The sequence below is a fragment of the Furipterus horrens genome, unplaced genomic scaffold (assembly GCF_987537825.1).
Source record: "Furipterus horrens unplaced genomic scaffold, mFurHor1.1.pri manual_scaffold_1, whole genome shotgun sequence".
NCBI classification, from domain to species: domain Eukaryota; kingdom Metazoa; phylum Chordata; class Mammalia; order Chiroptera; family Furipteridae; genus Furipterus; species Furipterus horrens.
Window position 1 is genome coordinate 553,571 of NW_028327171.1, and position 16,320 is coordinate 569,890.

The 16,320-nt window shown below is 57.7% G+C and overlaps 1 protein-coding gene across 2 annotated transcripts in view; it reads right to left on the reverse strand.

Moving 5' to 3' along the window:
- GRIK1 (glutamate ionotropic receptor kainate type subunit 1) overlaps positions 1 to 16,320 on the reverse strand; it is a 180,240-nt gene that overhangs the window by 77,932 nt on the left and 85,988 nt on the right. For both annotated transcript variants that reach the window (XM_090271345.1, XM_090271336.1), the window contains exons 2-3: positions 11,638 to 11,805; positions 7,929 to 8,186 (exon numbers count right to left, since the gene is read on the reverse strand). In XM_090271345.1, the coding sequence (XP_090127471.1) occupies positions 7,929 to 8,186; positions 11,638 to 11,805 (426 nt within the window). The remainder of the gene's footprint in view (positions 1 to 7,928; positions 8,187 to 11,637; positions 11,806 to 16,320) is intronic.

Sequence of the window (16,320 nt, forward strand, 5' to 3'; positions counted from 1 at the left end):
ATATTGCACGTCAACTGTAATCGAAAAGCAAAGCGATAAATGAATAAATAAAAGAAGTCAAAAAACTAGGCAAAAAAAGGGACCGCAGAATTTTTAGAGATTATGGGGCTAGAAGCTGCGCAGAGCTGCCGGGTCCGCGGCTCCCGTCGCCGCAAAGCTGACCGTTCGAACATTGCCCGGCTCGCGCCTGCAGGGCCTGCCCGCCGGGAGCGCCCAGGAGGGACGTTTAGCTCTGCGCGTATCTGGCGGGAACTGCGCCGTGGGAGACACGGCGTGGGTGCCGCCCACCCCGGGGTGCAGAGCAGTCCTTCGTCTTCTGGCTTTTGGTGTTTTCCCCAGAAGACGCCTTTTTCGCTTGGTTTTGTGGTTCCCACGCATGCGGTTCCCCGGTGCCACGCGCGGCTTTGGCTGTCATGTGCAGAATGCGGTGGGCGAGCTCCTCTTCAGAGGTGACTGGAGGGGCCGTGGGCGGGCGAGAGGGAGAGCCCATCAGGACTCCGAGCTCAGTCCCCTTTTTGGTGTTTTAGCCTAAAATAGACGTCGTTCGAATGGCAGCCGCCGGGACGCCTGCTTCTTTCAGGCCAGTCGGCGAGTGGGAGGCTCTCAGGAACCGAGAGCGGGGCACTGGCCTCCGCCAGGCTCGGCTCTCCGGAGCCCCTGGGGGGCCCTAGGGGGGCAGAGACCCCGGCACGCGGGCCTGCCCGCCAGTCCGTCCCCCGAGTCAGCCCGGGGAAGTGAGCGTTGTCACGCTCCTCAGCGCGGACCAGACAGCCGGGGCTCAGAGCCAGTAAGGGAGCCCCCGAGGCCGACGCAGAGCGCGAGGAGGGGCCGCGGTGTCCTGGGCCCAGCTCCCCGCCTGCCCCTCGGGCAGACACTGTTGGTGTGGGAACAGGTGCAGCTTTGAGGAGATGGGGAGCCGTGAGCAGCAGGCCCCCCTCGTTCGTGACGCCAGGTGCTCTGTCTGCTGTTTTCCCACCTCCTCCGGCCGCGTCCTCACACACACGGTTTAAATTTTACTTTCCGTGAGCAGGGCCACGGGGAGAGCAGCGTGGTGAAGTGCGTCTTGGGCCCCGCGATGGGCCGCAGACGGGACTGTCAGCCTAGAAGTGCGTCTTCCCGTCCCGGCGACCACGCGCGTTGATGGCATTTGAACTCGAACACGTTTTCTCGCTTCATTCGTGCATTTTTATAAGAACACATTTCCGGGTGCTGAGGGCATGCCAAGCCCCAGGCTAAACGCTGGGGGCGGGGGGCACGGACCCAGGCGCAGGGAAGGGCAACACCCCCTCCGGCCTTGCGGGCTGGGCGTCGGCTCCCACCTGGTCGTGGAAATGCCGCGGCTCCCCAGGCGCGTGGGCTGGCGAGGGGAGGGCAGGCCCGGACTCTCCCACTCCTGAGCCCCTCGCCGGGTCTGGCTGCCCGCAGGGGGGGCGGCCTCGGGCCGGGCGCAGCCAGCAGGTGGGAGGGCTGCCACCCCGAGAGTGAGCGGGGAGCAGTGGCTTTACCCTCTTCCCCGGCAGCTGTTGGCTTAGAAAAGCCTCCGCGAGCAAACGCTGCAGGATTCACAATTCAGACGGCGTTTTGGGTTCAGGGAGGCAGCACTGAGAGGAAGCGGCCCCTTCATTTCCACGGTGCAGCTGCTCATCCATCAGTTACGCCTCGTGGTGGAGGAGGCTGGAGACTGCCCGCTGAACAGTTTCCTGGGGAACGGAGGGGGTTCAGGGGCAGCTCCTCTCGGCTGAGGTCCTTCAGTTCGGAACCACCCGGGCTGAGCGAGCTGAGCGCTGGATCGGACGTGGTTACCGGGAGCGGGGACGCAAAGGGACAAGGGCGATGGGATTTCTTCTCTCGCACTGCGGCGGCGGCTTTCAGAAATGAAACGCAGACATGAAGGCAACCACTAACCCGAGTGAGGGCCAGTGCGCGGTGACGCGGACCTGGATTCCTCACGAATGTCAAGGCCGCGGGAGACAAAGGGAGGTCGGACGGTTTCACACCAAAGGGCGGGGGTCACAGGACAGGACACTGGACACAGGGAGTGATTCTGGGTCCCAACCGCGTGCAGGGCAGTGACCGGGATAATTGGAGACACAGAGTGCGTGTGCATGCTTGTGCACCCATGTGCATGCACGTGTGCCTGTGCCTGTGTGAGTACATACATGTGCACATGTGCGTGCGCACGTGGGCATGTGGTCAAACCTTGTTTATCTCAGAAGCACGGAGACAGAGCGAGGCTCAGCACATATCTGTCTGCACATCACCAAGACCCGCCCCACAGCCCCATCAGCCCCTCCTGTGCGGAGAGAACGTGAGGACAACCTGGGGACAGGTGACGTGCCCACGGGGTGGGGGTGGGGGTCATGCGCTCTGGTTCCCCCTGGACAGGTGGAAAGGCCAGAGGGGCCACGACGCTCTGGGCCAGAGCAGCCCCGGGGGCTCTCCCTGTGCCGGGGACACGCCCTGTCCTGCACGGCAAACCAGTGCCCTCGGTCAGGCAGCGGAGGCTCCCGGGCTGAGCAGCCACCTGCCCGAGCCCCCGCGGCCCCGGCCCCAGCCCAGGCCACTCGGCAGAGGCCTCTCCTTCCTTATGTGATTGATGTGTGATGGTCTCGTATCGGCGTTAGGTTTTCGGAATTTGACAGTGGAGTCTGGTTATAGCAAGCAAGGTCCTTGTTCTTATGACACACTCATGGGTGAAGGGGTGGAAACGTCCTCCATGTTCTCAGCGGTGCTGTCCGTGTTATTACGGTCCTTGCAGCGGCTTCCCAGCGAGAGGCGGGAGCGGTCAGGCAAACGGGCCAGACGGCAGCTGCCGACCCGGATGGGGGCGGAGGCTCTCACGGCCCATTCTTGCCACATTCCTCCAAGTTCATGCCTTTCTCAAGAGAAAGACGCACCTGCAGCTATGAAATAACACAGAAGCCCCCCCGCCCCCCATCCAGGTGCTCCAAGGAAAGGCGAGACTCCCCAGAGGCAGCTCCCGGCTGTGGCGGCTGGAGCCAGCGCGCCCGGCATGCGGCCCCCGAAGACAGGTTTTCTCAGCAGAATCCTGAGAATTTGAATTGGGTTCTTGTCGGTAGAGTGGGGCCCGCAAATGGGAATGCAAGGAAGGAGAGCAGAGGAAGAACTCATAATCTGTCACCTTGTTGGTACTGAGAGCCAGGTGCCTCGGTCGGCAGCTACTTTGCGGGGGGCGGGGGGCTGGAAGAAGGCGCCCAGCGGGAGCGCTTTGCTTGCAGCAGCGCAGTGCGGTGAGCCGTGAGTGCTGAAAGTGGAAAGTTCACTTATTGTTTATTTGACACCAATTGTACACAGACCACCTTTCCTGGTGGTGTGGCCGTCCGTGCCCAAATGTTAACTTTCGGCAAGTCCAAGTGCTAGGACTCTGCTGAGTCTTGGTCTGGACAATATATATTTGACCTGCTTTCCAGGGGAAAGTGGAGGGGAAGACGGGGATGTAATGAATCTAAGTCGCCGTGTAAACGCAGCCGTGGGAGCTGCTGTGCCCCTTACAGGGTGGCCGAGCCGATTCAGGGGGCTGATCACGCGGAGCAGGGGGACCCGGGCCGACCTGGTGCGCAGGGACGGACGGACTGTGTCCGTGGCTGTTACATCCCTGGGTTTCCCTCTGGGTTTGTTTCTCTCAGTCACTGACGTTTGTGTTTAACGGGGATGAAGCCTCACTGCAGAGCTTGGGGACCCCATGTCCCGTGAGCGCCAACGTTAGGGATCTGGGGCTCTGAGGGGCGGAGAGAAAGGGCTCAGGGCCACCAGGGGCTCCTGCCGGGCGGTCGGGGCCAGAGGCGTCGGCCGGGAAGCGCGGTTCCTCGGTGGTCGCATCCGCCCGCCTCCAGCCCACACACGTCCCTGAGCTCCAGCGGACGTGGGGACTCGGACTTCCCAGGCCAGGCCCGAACGCTTGCTGCGTCCTTAGCTCCCCCAGCGAGGCCCTGCTCAGGTGTCACAGCTCCGTCCTCGGGGCCCGGCGCGAACCTCCTCCACGTTCAAAGCATCCCCGGGACCGGACCCTCGCGTGTCCCTCGGTCGCCATCACCTTCCTCTCTTGCTCTGACTCCCCTGGGAGCCTCTGCATTTGCCCTCCTCTCTCTGATGATCAGCGCCCAGCCAGACCGACCTTCACGGTGTGAATCTGTGCGCCTCTCATGCTGAAACGTGACCCCCGTTTCCTGAGGAGCAGGAGCTCTTTGTGGGGCCTGCAGAGCCCCCAGGACTGACCAGGCTCTCCCCTCAGACCCCCCCCCTGCTACCCCCCCCAAGTCTGATCCAACCTCAGGCCTCACCTGCTGTAAGTGAAGGTGACAGAAACGCCACGCTGTGCGTGCTGCCCAGGCCGGCTTTCCCGCTGCCCCAGCGGCGTGACCGAGCCCCCGTGGCCCAGAGCTGGGGCCGCACACCACCCGACCTTCAGAGGAGGAAGCGTGCTGAGCCCTGTTCTAGGGACACAGCGGAGGCCACACGTCCCCGGCTTTGGCCTTGGGGAGCAGAAGCTGCGAATGTCCCCACGCTGCCCGCAGTGCGGTGCGTCGTGGCTCCCGTGAGAGTGCAGGGGGCGACGCGAGCTTCCCCCGGGCGTGGAGGAGGCTCAGGGGTGGCCCGTGAGCAGTGACTGCCGTTGCCCGGGTCCCCTCAGGACGGAGAAATCCGAGAGACGCCGGCGACCGATGGAACACATCCAGGCCGGGGAGACAGAGATGAAGCGAGACAACCTTTTCTCGTCCTCTGTGTCCCCTCCTGGGGACAGGCTTCTGCCGGCCAGCAGCCAGCGGACTGAAGCTCATCCTCGGAGACGCACACACGTGCTGACGCACTTCCCCGGGGGCCACGGGCCACTCGGTCCCACGGACGTCCGTGCGGGTTCCAGGCTGGTCGGCAAACTCCTCCACAAACCCCAGCAGCGTGCCCGCCGCGGGAACGTCGCCTGGCGGGACGGATGCGGAGCTGCGCTCTGAAGTCCTTCCTCTTCCTCAGGCTCCTCGCTCCCCGCTGTGGCGTAGTCATTCCTGCACCCGGAGCCCTGCGTCAGGCATCTCAGTCGGGAGGTGTCTGCTTTTATTGATCTCAGCCGATCTGTTTACCCCCGGGGCTCCAATGTAACCGCTCAATTGATTACTCATTTGCCTTTCAGTGTCTTTGTGGGCAAAAGCATTTTAGCACGAGGCATCTCAGACTCGGTGGGCGACACACCAACCAGCTCACTCGGGTTTTCAATTTCAGCCGCTGTGGCTGGGCAGCAGGTCTTCGCAGAAACGGAGATTCCAGGTCCTCGCCCCAGGTGAGGGGGCGTCAGGCAGCTTTCTCTCCTGCGCAGAAGGGCCTCCGTCATGGGGCGCCCGAATTAGAGCCACGGTCAGGAGCGTCAGCGTCTGTGTCGAGCCTTCACAAGTTGTATTTTATCTAAATACGGGGGGGAGACCCCAAAACGGAGTTTATTTTATAAAAAATGTGCGTTTATTCCTACATGTTGAACTCTCAGTCACCTTCCAGGTCCTCTCCATTGAATGCAATACTCCTATCGAGATGCTTTTCCACGGCTCAGAACAGATGTTAAACATGTTGATTTCTATGCCTTTTAGTGCTTCTGCTGTTTTTTGGATTCACCTTTTCCACGTCAGCAAAATGTTTCCCTTGGAGGACTTTTTCCATCCACGGAAACAAAAAAGTTAAGTCACTGGGGGCGAGATCAGGTGAATAGGGAGGGTGGGGCAGGGAGGGTGGTTCATGCCATTTTTGGTCAAAAATTACTGACCACTCAGCGCGGTGTGGGCAGGTGCGCTCATCAACCCCCCATCGTGAAATGGGCAAATGCATTGACAGAGTCATCGGAGAAATTCACTGAAGCAGAACGCAGCCTCTCACAATGACGCCTGCTGGCACACCGATCCAGACGGGTCCCTAGATCACTCACCTAGCGGGGGAAGCCTGACCTACGAGGGGCCTGCCATCCAGAAGATAATTCCTTTTGGAATTTGGAATCTACCTCGGCTGTGCTCACCCTTTTGGTTGAACTGCTTCCCAAATAAAACCAAGTCTTAGGGCAATGGATTGATCTTTTTCCTTCGAGGTGGCCCTACTTCGCTGGAGAGGGACGAGAGCATGTGGGCGGCGACCCCAGAGTCCGCTAACGAGGAGGAAGGTACGACGGTATCGGCTCCCGCTCCTCTGTTTCCAGAGGTTGGCGCGTGGACGGCCTGACTACGGCCCCACTCACCACGCACTGTCCTCAGGGGCTCATCTGTGCAGGGCGCTCCCTGGGTGGCACGCTCGTCCCTCGCGGTGAGCAGGTGACACCCACAGCTAGGACTGCCTGTGGCTTGTCCTTCCCAAGAGGACTGCTTTTAATATAATTATAAATTATGCATCAGCTACCTTCACTTGTTCCTAAAATGGGACCGTGTGTAAGAAGATATATATATACATATGCACATTCTGGCCAGAAAAGTCTCCTTTTTTCTGACAGTTTGAAATGGAACCCCAGTCAGCGCCAGATGGAGGCTCGGGCCGCCCGCGGGGGAAGAGGATGTGCGTGGGCTTGGTGACGGGGGCGGTGAGAAGTGGACTATTAGAAACTTTAACGTGCTTCGCTTTATTATTTTTCACTGATGGTTTTATAAGTTTTACTACCAAAGGTGTATATCAAAGAGCAGAGCTCATTTCAAGGCTTGGAGAAGAATATTCAGAAGGTAAACAGCGCCGTCCCTCGGTATCCGCGGGGGTCTGTCCCAGGGCCCCGGGACCACCCAGGTCTGCGGCTGCTCTGGCTCCTCCCATAAAGGGGCGCAGACGGCACAGCCCTGGGCCCTGCGCAGCCGCGGCTCCCGGTACCGGCTGGATCCAGGGCTGCAAAACCGGGACATGGAGGCTCACTGCGTTCTTACCGAAGGAACATCTGCCCAGAGTGACTGGGAGTTTTAAACCTGGGTTGTTCGGGGTCAACAGCTACATTACTCCTTCCACGTCTTATGAAGCCCCCCGTCTGTGCCAGGACAGGGTTGGGGAGCAGGTTATAAAAATAATTATGAGAAATTCTCCATTTTAGGAATTCCTAACCTTCTGGGCAGGTAAACAGGTACCTGACAGGTGACAGGATGGCTGTGCACGCACAGTGACCCCGGCCCCGTGGCGGTCTCTGAGGGCCTGGAGGACGTGGGAGCTGTGAGTGACCCCAGGGAAGGAAGGGGACGTGTCCCAGCGGAGGCCCAACCCCCTGGGAGGCTGGGCGGGAGGGCAATGCCCTCAGAGCTGAGGCCTGCGCCGGCGGCAGAGGAGGGGCGCAGGGCCGGGAGCTGCTCGCGAGGAGAAGGATCCGGCTGGACTGTGCACAGTGGGGTGTCACTGGCACGACTTACACTGAGTGAAGTGGGGACCGAACTCCCACAAACCTCAGAACGTAACAGAAGGTACCCAGGGAGGTGCCACTGGAAGAAACCAAATGGGGGAGGGTCAGAGAAATGCCTGGCAGGAGCAGGTGCCCACGGCTTCATCCTTCACCCTAAAATAAGTGGGCGGAGCAAAGCAAGCTTTATTAAGGGCTCCCCGCCTTCCCACGAAGCCCCAGCTCCACGGACACAGCCTCTCGCCGGGACCCCCTTTGTTACTCTGCGTTAGAAACGTCTAGACGCGCATGCAGCTGCCATCAAGTCGGAACCACGCCCGGTGGCGTTTTCACATTTTCTCTGCGTTACTTAAGGGACGCATCCCAGGCCCCTGTCCCAGCCGCCCGGGGCACGCGTGACGGCACCTTTAACATGCCGACCAGGTAATGATACACGTCCCACAGCTGACCGGGCCCTGAAACCTCCTCCCAGGACGGGTGAGGACAGCCGGCTGCCCGGGAGGAACTGGGCCGAGCGGCCGGGCTTTGCTGGGTCTGTAGTGGCCGCCCCCGTGTCCCCCGCGCCCCCGCGTACCTGCGCTGTCCTCGTACACCACCGTCACGGCCCCCCAGCCATAGTGGAGCACCAGGTCCAGCACTGCCCGCCCGACGGCCGCGTGGTCCGGGTGCAGGCTGACGTAGAAGGCGTCCCTGCTGTCCGCGGCCGGGTGTCGCCAGCGCGTCTGCACGTGGGGCACCTGCAGCGCGTTGCACACCGACTGGACGGCGCTGCCCGAGGCGCTGTGCGCGGGGCCCAGGAGCGCGGCGACGCCGAGTGCCAGCTGGTCACAGGCTGCGTCCAGGTGGGGCGGGGGGGGTGGGCGGGGGCAGGACGGGGAGACAGAGAGAGAGAGAGAGAGAGAGCCGTGAGTGTCCTCCTTCCCCGAGACCCCCCTCCCCCACCTGCGCGCTCAGCCCGGCGCCCAGAGCCTGAGATATGCACTCAGTGCTGAGGGCGGAGGTGGGACCGCCCCCGGCACCTCACGGGCCAAGCCCGCCGGTCAAAGTGGCGCTGGCCCCGCATCCCTCCCTGTCATCGAAGGGGCCTAAGTGCCTGCCCGGCAGGTGGCCGGGCGCCCAGGGGAGGGGTGGGTCAGAGCCGGGCGCCCTGGGGGCAGATGCTGAGCTCCTGTTCGAAGGCTGCCAAAGGGCACTGAGTGGCCCTGGTATCTGGCCAGTGACAGAAAAACGGGACAGCGGTGCCCACGGGGGCCAGGAGCCCTGTCCCGCCCCCGACATCCCCGCTGCGCCCTGAGTCAGGGCCCTGGGGGAGGGGGCGGGACCCCCAGCTCAGTCCCGGTGCGGGGTAGCCTCACAAAACCAAGTCAGTGGGCGTGAAAACGTCGCTGTAATGTTCCTTTGTTTTCCTCATTGTGCGGTTGCGTACACATATTGAGAAAATTCAGACTATTTAGAAGTGTAAGGAAGAAAAAAATGGCCGTGTGAGTCCATCGTCTTGGGATAATGTTAATTTCCTGGTGTTACAATTTACAAAAACAAATGGAATCATTCCACGGACAGTGTGAAGCGTCGCTTTCTTCATTTGGCGCTAATTCGAACCCCAAAGATGCCTCCCCCCCAAGTCATTACAGATTCTTCAAGAGTCACTTTTAGTGTCTGTCAAACAGCCGGCATCATGACAAAGTCGTTCGTTATTTGACCCGCCCTGTGGTGCCGAATCTCCTAGCTGCTCCTGTCTCGGCCGTTATAAATACAGTCATGGCGGTTATCTGAGGTCTTATGTTTTCTCTGGATTCTACACTGCTCTATTACAGTAGCTGTCCAGCCGTGATGAAAGGGTATTGATATTTTTAAGTTATTGGATACAAATTGATCAAATTCCCATCCAGAAAGGTTAGGAACGATCTATCTTCTACAACCATTGCAAATAGTATCTATTCAGTTCGTGCTAATACGAGTCTACGCTGGTGTTAAATACAGTTGTAAAAGCAGGTCAAATTTATATGCTCAGGCTAGTTTAAAGGAATTTGAAACTGCTCAGAGATAATTGAATATTTGAATAAAATGACAGAAAAATGTATACGTGAAATTGTGTTAATATTTAGGAAGATGTTGTTCTACAAATAAACATAAGTAGGAAAACTACACTGCTCAGTCAGAATCATCTGACTTGACGTAGAGAGAAGAATTCATAAAGAAAACTTTGAGTGCCCCATGGGGCACTGACAGAGGCCGTTCCAGGGCCACTGCCGTCCGGCGCTGACGTCCCACAAGGGCCGAGAAGATGCCACTTCTGCTCTAAGTGCTGCAGGCGTCACTCCCACTGTCCTCGGCAGCTCATCTGTCTGGAGGTGTTTTCATTCGTTAGAGAGAGAACTTGGGAGCATAAGAGCCCATGAACAGCTCCTTTGTGGGCCGTGGGCAACGGACTGAGGGTCCTGCCAGCATTCGGCTCTGAGAGACTGAATCGACGCTCTTGAACTCCTTTTGCCAGCAAATGACTAGTTTTAAGATGCTTTGGGGGTGTTAAATTTACAGGCTCTGGCAGGTGCTTCAGATCACAGTGAAAGCTTTCAATTTTATGTGGGTTGGAGTATAATTGTTAAATGTGGTTGGTTTTCTGAGGTATGTACTTAACGATGCTTGGTGTGTGTGTGTGTGTGTGTGTGTAAGAGAAGGAGAGGGAGAGAGAAGCTTTTCTAATGCACGCTGACATGACAGCTGTCACAATCCAGCCTAACGAAATCGTTTCAGATGAAGTTAAAGACAACTAAGCTCTGCTGGAGCCGCCGTCTTACGGAGAAAATGAAGAACTTGTTGGCCCACACAATAGCACATGCAACTTTCTGTAAAAGACGACATTCTCATTATTACGGTCATGCCAGAGATGGAAAACGTCATTGGAACATTTCTTTCCCTCTTTGCTTCAAGGAAAACGAGCTCTGTGTTCTGTTTGTGAAGAGCAGGCAGGCTCTTCGGGAGGAGTGTGTCAGGCGGGGGCGTCTAAGTGGGTGACTTCCGCGTGGAAACAGCCGTGCTCGGCTGCTTGGACGCCAGCCCGCCCCGGGCCGTCCTGGCCGTCTCCTCGTTTGGGGGTTTCTGTTCCGGGCGGGGAGCAGCCTTGTTCCCACGCAGACTCTGCGTGGAGTCTCCGCCCGCCCTGGCGGAGGCCGGGCCTGGGGATTGAACGTGACCGGACTGAGGCCCTCCCGGCAGCGTCCGCGGCACGTAAGTTACATTACGTCTCAGGCCCTTTCCTGGTCGGAGGCGGAGGGTCACCTGAGCCTGTGCAGGGGTTGTCCTCTAGGGTTAATCGTCTTAAACTTAATTCTAATTTTAATAAATCTATTTTTAGAGTGGCCATCCTTTCCACATTTGGCGCCTACAGGGAGGACCATGAACTTTGACCTCAAGCTTTATTTATTTATTTATGTATTTATTTATTTATATTGTGTGATTCCATGTATTTTTTTTCCTACTTTTACTTTTTTTTATTGGGGTGTAATCAACATCTAGCATTCTTGTGTGCAACATAATGATTCAATACAGCAGCCCCTCTATATCATGGTTCACTCACCGCGGCCTCACTGTATCGCGGGGTTGAAAAATATTATATTTAATTATCATGGGTTTTTCGCTCTATCAAGGGATCGTGCGGTACTGTATATGTATGCTGTTAAAGTGATGCAGGTGTAAGAGTGTAGAATATGTTTAAGAGCATAAGTAGTGTTTATAAAAGTGTGGGAAAGGTTAATAAGGGACTGGGAACGGTTTATAAGTGTGTGGGAAGGGTTTATAAAGCCTTAAAATATATATGAATACTAAGATAAATGTAAGGTTCCTACTTTGCGGATTCTTACCTATTGCGGTGGGGGGGTCTAGAACGTAACGCCCGCGGTAAGGGAGGGATCATGGTATTCCTAGTCCCCCTCTTTCTGTGAGCCCGTGGAAGGGTCAGGTGAGCCCAGCCGTTTGCACCCCGTTGGAATGCAGGTGTGAGCGAGGGGTGTCGCGGGCGTTTCCACCTGCTCAGGGGGTGGCCGGGCATGAAGTCTCGCTTGGCGGCACCGCCCCGCTTCACAGGGGCGTCCCAGCCTCGGGAGGGAGCGCAGACCCAGCCCAACATCTCCCCTCAGAGCTGAGCCCAGGCTCGCAGAGGACGGCCCAGGGGGACCCCAGGACAGCGGCGCCGGGACTGGCCCAGGCCCCCAAACCCGTCTGCACGAGGGCAGGTGACCGTCCCCCCACCCCGAAGCAGCTGTGGAAGGGGCGGCAGTAGTTACCTCTCCGCGAGGCTTCGAAACTGTCGAAGAGGCTGACCCTCTGGATGTCGTAGGTGAGCGTGGTGTTGGGCATGAGCGTGCGGTTGCGGTTGATGATGCTCACCGCGAACTTGAAGGCCAGCTCCTCCACGTTAACGGGCTCGTGTTCCGCCATCTCAAAAATCCCTCCTGCAGAAGCAAACGAGACGCGCGAGAGGCATGAGTCACGTTCAAGGACGCACATACACGATTCAAACGGGAGACCCGAAGCAGTAAATGGAGGCTCAATCGGAACGGCTCCCGACCCCGGGGTTAAGAGTGACACTCGTCAGCCTGGGAGACACGCAGGTAACTAGGTCTCCACTCGCACGTGTGCTCAGGACGAGGCTCTGATGCGGGCCCCCCAGACGGCGCGTGGACTTCAGGTGTCAGTGGCTGGAGAGTCTAAGTGAGGCCACGGTGGCGGGAGGCCTCTGCAGTGCACGCGGGAACCCCATATTTATTACTTTCAACATGTCTTTGCAGGAGCACAATTTTTGTAAGATCAGGACTGTATTCCTTCAGAAGAACGTAAAACACACAGCTTCTGAATATTCACGTTGTCCCAGAGAAGGAGGACAGGAACGCGGGTCCCAGAGACGGGTTTTCCTCCAGCCAACATGCTCTTCACTCCCGGCCAGAAATCTTAGCTTTAAAGGCCCGCAGCGCGTCCACCCTCCCTTCCACAGCGGTGTCTGCACAGAACGGAATCCCGTCACGCTCATGAGCAGTGAGAGTCGCTGTTTCCGCAGGAGCCGCTGGAGCTGACTGAGGTTTTCCTAAGGGCCCGCCGGCATAATTCACATCTCAAGGCTCCTAAGTGTGCTGTGCCTTTCCTCGTCTTTGTAAAGAAAAGATGGTTTATCATGACTCGCTAGCCTATTGTATTATGTGGACCAGAGCCAGTTTCAGGGACACAGATTAAAAGCTAATTATATTAGAAAGTCATCTCTGAATTTTTTCAATTTAAAAATGTTTGTAAGTAGGAAAGACATCTGAACCGCTAAAGAATTTATTACCATTTGGACCCTCTGATTTCTAATTAGGCTGCTTCCGATCACAGTATCTACCTTGTAAAATAAGTAGAAAATAAAATTATTTATCCAGATAATAAATAGAGCCTCTGCCATGGCTTCTCAACCCCAAGCTCCATCAGTCACGGCCGTTAGGTCATTAAATGCAGATGCGCTGCTGTTTCTGGAAGCAGTGCGTACATATTTCTGAGCTATTTCACTGTGTTTCTTCCTGTAGAAAATACAGCTTCTCTTACACTGAGCTATTTAGTCCACAGACGTGGGACTTTAAGTGCAAACCAGCCTCAGCAGGCACGTCGGCCTCACGCTGGCTCAGAAACCCACCCCCTCGCCCTGTGCCAGCCATGTGTCCCAGGGGTGCAGCTCCTTCCCATCAGGCATTGCACTTGGCGTGTTCATTTGAAGCTGACAGGCCCCCCAGAGACATGTGAGGGGCCAGGACAGGGGGGCCCACGCAGCATAGACAGAAGCTCCCAGGCAGCTTCCGGACAGCCGGCGGGTCACGGGACTCTGGGGGTGCTTCCGAGGGTGAGAGTGTGGAGTGGCCGCAGCTGGGTCTGCAGAGCGTGGGCCGCGCCGGCCCCCACGCCCGCCTCCGCCGGGACATTCTTGTTGGGCTCAGGAGCGTCTCCAGGAGCGGTGCCCGCTTTCTGAGCGATGCACAGACTCCAGGACCGTTGTTGGAGTTCCCGCCCCACCCGCCTGACAAGGGCACCGCCTGCCTGCTCGCATCAAGAGCCCGTGACTGATAACGTCTAGAAACAGAGTCAATGAAATGTCAGTAGCAGCTAATTTTAGGAAACTGGATCGTACATGCTTTTTAAGTTGTTCTTTGTATCTGTCTCAGTATTGAATGTTCTTCACATCACATCAATTACTTGGCAAGAAGATATTTTTATACGTCGACTTGCAAAAATGCATAGTTTGGATATTTTCCACTTTAAATGAAAACATCAATGCTATTCATTCCTTTAATTTTGAACTTGGAGGAGGCTCATGCCGTCTTCAACAAATGTGTTGCGTGATTAGGCCACAGAGATGGATGCTCATTAAAGAGGTGTCTGGTACAGAATCTTAGCCATTAAGTTTATTAATAGTATTTGTTAAGAAAAACGTTATTTAATTTTTCATTGTGTTTTATAACTTTGGTAAGCGACTGGCTTTTCTCTTTCCCATCGGCAGTTTTAGAATAATTTTTCTCGCATTTCTGAACTGATGAAAATCAGGGGCGTGCGGAAAGGAAACATTAAAACACGAACACAGATGAGCAGCTTCCCAGAACGTGGGAAGCAAAGAAATGAGTGATTGGGTTTGATAACCTCCCAGCTGATTCTTGTCAGCGATGCCAGGAAACACGGTGTTAGGGGTGCGTCTCCTGCTACTGTGCAGCCCCGAGGCACGGTCCCAACGGGGGTACGGGACACCGCCAGCTGCCGGCGCCGGCACCGGCATCCCTGGGGGCGGCGCGGGGCTGCGTGTGCTCCTGAGGCTTCCCCTCCCCCTTTTCTAACCGCAGGATGGCTTCACTCTTGCTGCACTTTCCAAAGCTTATCCAAACAGCTCCAAGCAAAGAAACTGCCCTTCCTTCCTCAGCACTGGGCTGGGGTCTCCCTGCCGCAGAAGTTCACACTGACGTTGGAACGGCAGTTTGATTCGCAGGTTTCACTCTCCACTCCCCACTCAGGAACCAGCCTGAAGAGGAAGCGCGCCTGCCTGGCGCGTCACCTCCCTGGTTAGCAGGGCCTGGCCCCCCGCCGAGACGCCCAGCGTGGGTTCCCTGAGCCTCACTGGGAGCGTCCGAGGAAGGACGCCTCACCCGCCAGGTCAGTGCCGAGCTGTTCCCCCAGCACAAAGTCAGTCAAAATGGTGTTTCAAGGTCCAAAATTTTGCAACGGATTCATTTTTATGGCGTGGAAAGTAATAACCGCACTAATTGCCCGTGGAAACCGCCGACGTCGCGGGCTCTTCCCGCGGTGCCGACAGGAGTTAGGGCAGGAGTCTGAGATTTGTGTTTGTGGGCAGTTAGCTCTCTGGCAGGACCCGCTTCTTCGTGCGCTGGGGGCTGAGTTCCTCGTGCCCGGCTCCCCCGGTGACCGTCCAGCACGGGGCGAAGGCAGACCGCACCCCGCTCACTGCCCGGGAAGGCTAAACTGGGCAGAAACTGGGTGCCCTGTAGCCGGAAGGCCGACTCCACGACCCAACACGGGAGAGAAGCGTAGACGGTGCCGACTGCTTTGTGAGCAGTACGTCTGTGCTTTAGAAGCTGCGTGTCCTCGGGGATGACTTAAAACGCTTCACTCGTGTTGATGAAATAAACCCTTCCCGGGGACCGTGGAGCCGCTGGCTGGAGTCCCAGGCAGAGCGTCTGCGCCCGGGGCAGCCGGGCGGGCTGGGGCCTCCCACGCTCTCGCTCTGGGGGACACGTGTCTTCTCAGCACGCATCTTCCCAGCCGGGCGTCCTTCGTGGTTCCTTGAAGGCGGTTTAAAGTGGAGTCTGGGATGCACTGTTTCCATTTCACGTTCACGCTGCTCCGTGCTTCTTCGTGGAGCTCAGTGTGATTCCTCTACGAGCCTCCCCGAACCTTGGCCACGTCCCCAATGTCAGGACGTTTATAATTATTAACGGCACCTCCCCCCAGAGCCTGCTCAGCCAACGCCCAGCTGGGGGCCCAGCAGCTGCTCGGAGGGTCGGCGCCCCGCCCAGCGGCCATCTGATGAGAGGTAAGAAGCCAGAGGCACCCGAGGCCGTCGGCACAGCAGGAACGGCCGGCATGCGCCACACGTGGTCTCTGCCACGGAAACATTGGGCGGGAAGCCACCGGGCCGCGCCGCTCTTCCAAGGGCCGGGGGTGAGTCTCTCACTGCGCTTCTGTCTTCAGACCTCAGGTGTCTCCTTGGCAGAGAAGTGGGGTGACTTTTCCCGATGATGCTTTTGCGGCTCAGGGAGGCAGACGCTTGCACGTCCTTGAAATACGAATGGATGGGTAACCATGCGCGGGGGCTGAAGCCCGCGGGACTGAGCAGCTGGGGCTGGTGCCCCCCCCGCCCCCCCGCCGCGCAGTTTAGACAGAGACGTGAGCCAGCAGCAGCCGGGAGCGGGCGCCGCGCGGGGAGGCCTGAGGGTTCGTTGTCAGCAGCTGCATTTAAACGCCCATAAAACCACCTGAGACGAAGAATGAGCTGTAACAGCCTATGATTATAATTGTGCATGAAGCGTGCCTCTCGGCCCATTCCACAGCCAGCGTTTTAGCACAAGAGCCATAAACCAGAAGAACGGAACTTGAGAACCTCAGGACGAAGTGACAGCTTCGGTAACCGCGCCCCAGAGCACCCACCTTCTTCCCTCCGCAGCGCGTGGTGGTTTTGTCTGACTCCCACGTGCGAAACGCGGCGGGTTTCTGGTTGTTCAGACTTTCCCTGAGGCGTCTGGGGCCCGGCGCGGGAACACGTCTCCACGAGAGGCCGGACCGCGCGTTGGAAGGCCGCCGGGTTTGGGGCGGACGGGCGGTTCTTACTTACACAGTCGGCGCGGGGGGGCTTCTGTGCTCGGCTCTTTGTACAGCCGCTGCTGTTGTGTGAGGCCAGCCCCCCACGAGGGGCTCCTTCAATGTGTACCCCAACCTCCGGAACA